Consider the following 8,431-nt stretch of genomic DNA (forward strand, 5'->3'; position numbering starts at 1 on the left):
ATGAAAGACTTGAATCACCTTGATGCATTAAACTCATAAGGTTCTGAGTGAGGATCTGTTACTATTCACATGGATAATATATTTAGGATTAATTCCACTGGAATTAATGGGAAACAGTAAAGCAGCCGGACATAAATTTTGCAATTGCTTTAATTTTTTTAACATCTCTGGATCTTTTGCACTAACAATTGAGGGAATATAAGACAGAAAAAAACCTGCTGTGAAATAGGCTCAATATTTATTGTCCTAGAGCACAATGAAATGAGGAGGTTTTTTTTCTAAATCTGACGGCTAGACTCTTTGGCTCCATTTAAAATCATGGCAGAGAGACTATCCTGGGAGATCAGGATGAGGAAGGAGCTGCTTTTTTTTTTTTTTTTTTTTAATATAACGTGTTTTGTTTTTAATATACTTTTAATTTTCTATGGCCCCTGTTGATGTGACTTTGGCTGGTGAACACCTCACTAATAGTCTCAGTCTGATTCTTTTCTGACCAAACTTAGGAGTGGCACTATACAAAGCCAGCAGAAGATACAAATTACCTTGAAATAATGTTAGAAGAAGAATGTTGCTTATCCATTTGCATGGACAGTTCAGAGGCAGAAGTTGGGCAATAATCATTATAAAATTAGCCAGTCTGCTGTGCATGAAGAGCATTTCCTCCGCAGCATCCTCTGGTGCTGGAGCATGAAATATAAATGATGACACAGAACTTACAGCGAAGCTTTATGGCTTTATTAAATAGATTTCGTGAAATTTCACAGCCTAAAGTCTATGCAACTTCTGTACGTGGCCTGAAGCTACACTTAGCTGCAAATGCATGCTCCCACGTGTCTCGTCAGTTTAATAAAGTCAAGGGATGTGATTCCCTGACCGTGCACCGCAGCTTCGCACGAGCGTGCCTCTGCTGACTTGGAATTTCTCTGGTTTATGCCAGTGGTAAAAGAGATTCAAGTGTAAAGGTGGTTTTAACACACACCATTTAAACAAATTAATTGCAGTTTTTTAGCTCCCATGAAGCTACTAATGAGGTCTTCTGCCAGATAAAATTGGGCTTCTCTCAAAGTTAAAAGTATTAGCTGTGAATAGATTACTATTTCCTTTTAATGAGCGATTCCTACAGGCCACGTTAGTGAAATGTGTTATTGCATGAGGATGGACTTCAAGATAAGGTCCAATTCATTAAAAGGAGGAAATCAAAAACACTAACATAAATTATTCATTTTCCAGAATTACAACTAAGTAAAGGAGTTAATGGATTTCGGTTATCAAATCCTCCAATTTTACTAGTCTGTTCTCTCCAAGCTGGTTTAGAGGTAAGTAACTGCTTTATTTTGAGCCTGAATTTGCAAATATAAAATGTTAAATGAATGTTATGGACTTTATTGCTGTCTCCCTTTTAAAAGTCCAGAAAAGCTAAAAAGCCAAGTAGGGTGAAAACAAATAACCAAAAGTTATCCAACCCTGGGAAACCAAGGTCTTTACAAATCTTACTTGTTTCTTCACTATTCCCATAAACTTTGCTGTCAGATTTGGGATACACATGGTTTGCTTGTTCAGTTTTTGTACAGGTCTGACTGCTGGGGCTTTTAGGGGGTCAATTCAAAGGGTAGCTTATCCAATGCAGGCAGTTAGGATTTGTCTCTATGCAATTCATGTGAAGGACACCAGAAGAAACTTCTGTAGGAGGAAATCATGTAAACCCAAAGGACTGTATCAGGAATTGTTTCTATACATATTTCCCTGTGCAAAACAGGCTTAGCTTCTTAGGAAAAATTAGATGGGGCAGCTGGGTGTTCCACTAACCAATGGCTCTATGATTTTGTCATCCTCTGTAATCCCTTCTATCACAAACAGAAAAGACAGAAACTGTCTGTTAATGCTTCCTAAAAGGACAATTCATCAATGTGTTCTGGATCTGGACTTTTGCCTTTCACCATCGTACAGTTCCATTTGTGGAACTATTCACTGTTCACCCCTGACATGCGAGACTTTAGATATTTGGAGATGAACAGGATGGTTTTACACTGATTTCCCTATATTAAATTTTGTGTAAGCTGCTTTTCAAGCCAGCCTTGGTTAGCAAGGTTTTGCCACAAGCATAATGACAGAAATTTATTTCTGCCAGCATTCCATTAGCATTAGCGTAACAGCAAAGCTGTTGCTGATACAAAGAGCAATGTCTGTACACTGTACATCCTTCTTCCTTATTGACTGAAAAAACAGTATTTTAAACAAACAAAATCAGAAAATTGCCAATTGTGCTCTTTCCTGCTTAGATGCAATGCTGAAGGACTGCAAAGGGCACAGCAATGCTTCTTGTTCTCCCCGACAATTTATTTTGTTAGTCCTTAAACATCCAATATATTTTAAACTTTATGTGACCTTCGAGATAAGCTGAAAGCTATTCTGCTATGACCCAGATTGTCAGTGCTCCAGTTTGTGTGGGTTGATGTCATTTAGCCCACTGCGGGGAGCCTGAAACAATGAGGGCTGAGCAGTTTCCATCACCTCCCCTTTCTGTGCCTGTATTACCTTTTGGCACAGCCAGGATTTCCCAGTGCTAATTGCTCTAATACAGTGGGAAACAAAATAGTTTTCATGTCTGGCAAGAGATGGCTAGTGAAATTGCATGCCACCTTCACTGGGACACATTAAGCAGAAGGCAGTGTTTCCAATGGAAACAATGAAAACTGCAAGTGTTAGCGCCTGTTATTCCTCAATAATGCTTAAAGTGACTGTTATGGCAGTTGCTGCTCCCTTTTATGGAAAAAAGGAGAGTGCTCTACAGCCCCATTTAAAAGATCTTTTTTTTTTTTTTTTTTTTTTGAAAATTTTACCCAGGAGACCAGATATTCCTTGCACAAAGCCTGAGCAGACAGATTTTTGCATTCATCCCTCATCCTGCTGCAACGCACAGAGAAATAGGAGACAGGTCTTCGTTTTACCTCCAGTGATGTGCTAAATGGCCATGGGTATACTCTGCCCACTGTGTGGTGAGGAAAGTACCTCTGGATTTCTGTTGACATGTGTCTAGGAGCTGCTGGTGGCTCTGCCACATTCATTTCTATGCCTGCAAAGCCTGTCTTATGGCAACCATATTTTAACAGTTGGGATCACAGAAGGAAAATGTAGTTTTGTGCAGCCTTTAGAGGCAGGGTGGAATATTCTTGGAATATTCTACAAAATTTCCAGATGCTGCTGGAAACCAAACTTTGTTGTATTTCTGGTGGGACTTCTCGTCTACCTCTTTATATGCTTTTGAGGTATGTGTAAGGTAATACTATACATATTGATCTTGAAAGGGTGACTCCTTCAGTCTGAAACAATGATTTTATGAGAAAGAAGATGGTGGATTTTTTGTGCAGGACCTCACCTTGCCTCTGATTTTACAGCTGCAGTCTGTGGAGACATGATTGTCTGAGCACCTATATTGAAGCTATGAGCCACAATGCAGCCTAGATAGAATATTGTGTACGTTGGTGCTACTATTTTGCCACTTCTCCCAGCAACTGCTTGTATAGAAAGAAAAATAAGGAAGATCTGCTCAAGGCAGGAGTTGCATTTTCTGTTGTTCCCTGTAGCTGAGTGTTTCCATGTGCACCAGCAGGAGAGGAGGAGAGGAACAGGAGCTGCATGGCCTTCCATACTGCTGTGCCGCACTGTGCTTTTGTATGTGACAAAGCAGGAATGTCATTTTTAAGCATTACTTTTGTTTCATGATGTTCTGATACAGATTTTTGTTTGCTGAAGCTCACTAGTTCTTATAACTGCATTAGGGCACAGAGCTATTAAACCAGTCAAACAAATACTGTTTCTTTATATGGGCTATCAGATGCAGAGCTTCTGAAAAGCTTTCTGTTCGGGGCATAATAAAGCATATTTTGTATTTTTGAAAATAATGGTAGATTAGTCATAATGTTTGCCTTGGGCCTTAACTTTTGTTTCTTGAGGCATGATACCATGTTCTATATGACTTTTCCTTGTGCATCCTTGTTGCATATCTTCAGATTTACAAATGGATGCTTAGAAAACAGTTTTTGTGTATGTATGTAAATTAATTTATGTAGATGTGTAGAAATCTTTAATAACAGACAGACATCTTTAATTACCTCAAAGTAGTAATGTTATGCTATGTTTCCAAGAACCCAATCTTAAAATGTGTACCAACAATATCTACCTGATATCAACGCTTCAGTCCAAAGATTGTATGTGTGGTAACAACAGCAGACTTGAGTCATAAAATTAAAAGAAAAAAATAATTATGTAAGTCATTATTAAGTTCAGAAATGGCCTTAATCATCTTCACTTTTTCTATTTTCTGTTGCAATGCATTACCATTCTAATGATTTAAAATCATTACAGGTTTTTGGTCAAACTACAATGAAAGCATTGAGAAGAAAATCTATTCTGCTTACTGGTTACTTGGAATACCTGATAAATCATCACTACAGTGAGGATAAAGCAAATCCTGAGAAGCCCTTTGTAAAAATCATCACACCACCTCGGATTGAAGAGAGAGGATGCCAACTCACATTAACTTTTTCTCTCCCAATAAAATCTGTGTTTGAGGAGCTGGAAAAGAGAGGAGTAGCTGTGAGTAAATCAAACTTCAACTTCTTGTTCATTGCATTTTGAGCATATGCCCTATGAAAATAATCATTTGTCTTTTATTCTTCTTCTGTAAGGCCAAGAAAGTCTTGAAATAATGAAAAGTGCTTACATAACTTCAATCTTTAATTGTGCAAATGATCAAGAAAGCAGTATTATTTTATAAATTATTTGATAGTCTGCAGGCTGTCCTTTCTCTGTTGGTTTATTCTCACACTTCTGTGAGTGGCTTCACTGGTGCACAATGGTGTAGGTGACTTAAAGATGGTCCAAGTAGAATGCCATTTAACCAGTGGTGCCATTTAACAGCATGGTTATCAGTCAGTGCTGCTCACAAAGAAGCAAAACTAAATTTAAGGCTACACATTTCATGACTTAGAAGCACTGGGAGGTGAGGCTGATAGCCTAATGCCATATAAATAATATATGAGTTTTATTTCTGCTGGTAACTCGTGCTCCCAAAGGGCAGCTCTACAGGTGAAATATGCTGCTGTTTTGGTGCTGCCAGGGAATTCCAGGAACTGCAGCTTTTAAGAGGGCCTTATGCTGTTGGCTTGTCTTCGCGATGCAATTATATGCTTCAAATATAAGAGATTATTCTATTCAGCAAAATGTTCAAATTCACAGAGAGGGGAAGAAAATTACTGTATGCCCTGTGACATTACTTATGTCTTTAGTTCAAGACAGTCTATCTTACTGTGGCAGCTTTTTAGTCACCTGTATGCTTCCTCAACCATGGGTTACTATAAGGTTCTAAGGTAGACCTCAGCATAAATTACAGGGCTGCGTAGCCAATTAGAGCGCCTATTGGCACTGCTGTCCTAAGCCTTGAATCCTTTCCTTTTTGGCCACACACCATTCTTCTTGCTCTGCACCTCAGAGTAACGCTCCTCCAAACAGTTTCTTGGATGTTCCTAAATTTTCACTTATGTCTGCACAAATACCCTTCTTCCTTGGTGTAACTCTTAAAAATACAGTCTGATAAAATAAATTAAAAGTGACCTGAATTTATTAAGTGTTCCCTTTCTATTTTGCAGTGTGACATGCGAGAACCAAATGCTCTTCGTGTTGCCCCAGTTCCTCTCTACAATTCTTTCCAGGATGTGCACAGATTTATTGAAATCTTGGGATCTGCAATTACTTCTTCAAAACAAACAGCAAACAATACTGCACTATCTGGTTCTTATTGATGGCTCTGCCATATCTTTTAATCTACTTCTGAATAAGATGCATTTATCCCACTAAGCGATTCCTTGCTTTGAGTAAGCGAAGCTATATCCCATGCAATTTGCAAAAAAAAAATGACTGTGCTTGAATAGTTATTTACAACAGACCTAATATTATTAAAGCTCATATTTCCACTTTGCTTTGACTTTGACTTCATGAATTAGTATGCTTTGTATATTTTAATGGGGCTTTTCATAAACATTTTATGTAGTTTTATTACACTGGCTTTGAGAAGCAGGGAGGAATCGCTATCAACTAGAACAGGAATGAAAAAAACCTCACCTTCTTTATTATAAAAATGATGGATAATAAAAAGTGGAAAATAATAGACCAATCGCTAACAGTTAAAAGATACAGTCCAATTTACATTTTTAATTTATCAATCCCATTTAAAATATGTGGTTTACTAGGAGAGTAAAAGTTAAACAATCAGTTGTTTAATAATTCTTAGCTGCTACATACTTTTTCAAAGGACCCAAAAATTTGTTTAATTAATGATTTAATTGAGGAATTAAATTGCATTGTGGATACCTTCTTTTCTGTGATACAGTTGCCTAAAACAATGCATCTTTTATCTTTCTAGGTAGTTGTTTTGGAGTTGATAGGCTTGAGAAAGCTGAGAAGGATTTTACATTCATGTAACCTACTGTGAAGGGCTACAGGAGAACATACTGAGGTTTTAATAAGGCTTATTTTGGATTAAAATAAATGAAATCTGGATTGTTTCAGCAAAAGCAGAGAGAAACTTCATTGTTTACTCACAGTGTGGCCCAAATATTTACAGAGATTTGCACTTGGCAGCTAAGAGCAATGAAGAAAAACTTCTTATATTTCACCAATGCTATAGGCAGAACTGTTTTGAGAAATAAATAACACCTTGACCTGAATGGCAACTGAGTTCCTAAGTCTGTAGCTATTCTATACGCATCTTTTTCTTCAAGTATTTGTTAATCTAGAAACCTTTCTCTCTGACGGTTATTGCTTGGAAACGCTTGGAGAATTACTGTTGGTAGTACTACTTATTCCACTTCAAGAGCAAGAAAGGATTTGGGAGGGCGAAGTGAGGACTACTCCAAACCACTTTGGCTCAAGAGCATTTCTTCTTTTCAAACTTTTTGCATAATTGAGCATCTCTCAGTGCATGCTGGGACTTCTGCAAATGGGAAACCTTTATAGTGGATGCCTACACTGTAAAAGTACCCAAAAAAGGATAGTTTTAAAAAATCTGCCTCAATAATACCTTTTTCATCATCTGCTATGTGAAAAGGAAAGCTGAAAGAACAGCAAATAAAGAATTTGCTGGTATTGTTAGCACCTGTGAGAAATAAGAACTCCTTTTGTATGAATATTGTTATAAAGAGTACACTTGGGCAGCTCTGGCTCACTCAAAAGGTTCTGATTGCATTGACGTCATCTCTTCTGAAGTCAGCCAGGGCTGTGCCATTGTATTGCAGACCAAGTATCTGAGTTTCAATGCCTGGGGTTTTACTTTTATATGTACATCTGCAGCACAGCTACTTTTATCTGTCAGTGAGACGATCTTAGAAAAGAACTGTTTTCCATAAAGTTGATGAGGGAAAGCACCAAGTATAAAAGTGTGATGGGCCACAATAGCAAAAGGTGGTTTATTTCATTGCCAGTAAGTTCCAAGCACTTGTGCCACTGGATTATTCTCTCTTAAGTCTTCACTGTAAAGTTAAGCAAGCTTAATAGAAATCCACACTGAGTCATACTATGTCGTACCTTATTTTGATTTCAACTGGACATATCCTGTGAGGAAGCAAAGCACTTCCAAATAGCACCTAGAAATCAAATTAGTAGAATCGTTATTGGAATTTATGAAGAGAACAATGGTGAATTGTGAGGTTTTGGCCTTGCAGAGCAGTTTGGCATCTGTGTTAAATTTGCTGTCTGTGAAAGAAACTTCTTGTATTGAGGATTGTGGAAAATGAATCTTGTAAGGTTGGTAAAGTACTTCCTGAATTTGTACAGTTAAATTAATGGTTAATTAGTATTTTGTTTTTTTAGCGTCACTTCAGGGTACAGGTACAGGTATTAACTTCATTTACAAGCATTTATGTTTCATCTGAGGGATGACTTTCAGAAAGTCAAGTTTTTTGAGTTACTTTCTCTTTTATGTATGAATAGTGAAGATAAATATAAAGCAATGAAGATAAGCATCAGATTCCTTGCTTTTATAGACATCATCAATACATTTTTAAAATTTGCATGAGTTGAGGAGTCTGAAACAAAATTAACACATGAGTTTACATTTATACATTCTTTCCCGAGTTCTTGTAAAAGTTTACAAAATGAATAATACTGAAAGTTAACATTAGGTGTCAGTATTTTACATATTATTTAGTGAGAGACTATCAAGTGAAAGAGCTTCTGTACAAAAAAAAAAAAAAAGAAAAAAAAAAAGGAATATTACAGTCTGCTTTTTGAAATGCTTTAAGTTATCATAGTTAGAGTAATATCGGGAATAATTATGTGTGAAATAATTGTATATGCCCCAAATGCTTTCTGGTAGTTACTTCTCTAATTTAAAATTCAGCATTAAGTACTACTGTTTTCTAATTGTGGTAATATT

General features: G+C 36.9%; 1 protein-coding gene across 3 annotated transcripts in view; it reads left to right on the plus strand.

Moving 5' to 3' along the window:
- Nucleotides 1–5,977, plus strand: part of KYNU (kynureninase) — a 53,583-nt gene extending 47,606 nt beyond the window's left edge. For 2 of the 3 annotated variants that reach the window (XM_085228277.1, XM_085228278.1), the window contains 3 exons: nt 1,231–1,316; nt 4,366–4,596; nt 5,649–5,977. In XM_085228277.1, coding sequence (XP_085084403.1) covers nt 1,231–1,316; nt 4,366–4,596; nt 5,649–5,801 — 470 coding nt within the window. In that variant the 3' untranslated portion in view covers nt 5,802–5,977. Of the gene's footprint in view, nt 1–1,230; nt 1,317–2,844; nt 2,997–4,365; nt 4,597–5,648 lie in introns of those variants that run through there. The other variant, XR_014884435.1, reaches the window with a different exon arrangement.
- The last annotated feature ends 2,454 nt before the right edge of the window (nt 5,978–8,431 follow it).

The sequence above is a fragment of the Meleagris gallopavo genome, chromosome 7 (genome assembly GCF_905368555.1).
Source record: "Meleagris gallopavo chromosome 7, MGAL_WU_HG_1.1, whole genome shotgun sequence".
Taxonomy (NCBI): domain Eukaryota; kingdom Metazoa; phylum Chordata; class Aves; order Galliformes; family Phasianidae; genus Meleagris; species Meleagris gallopavo.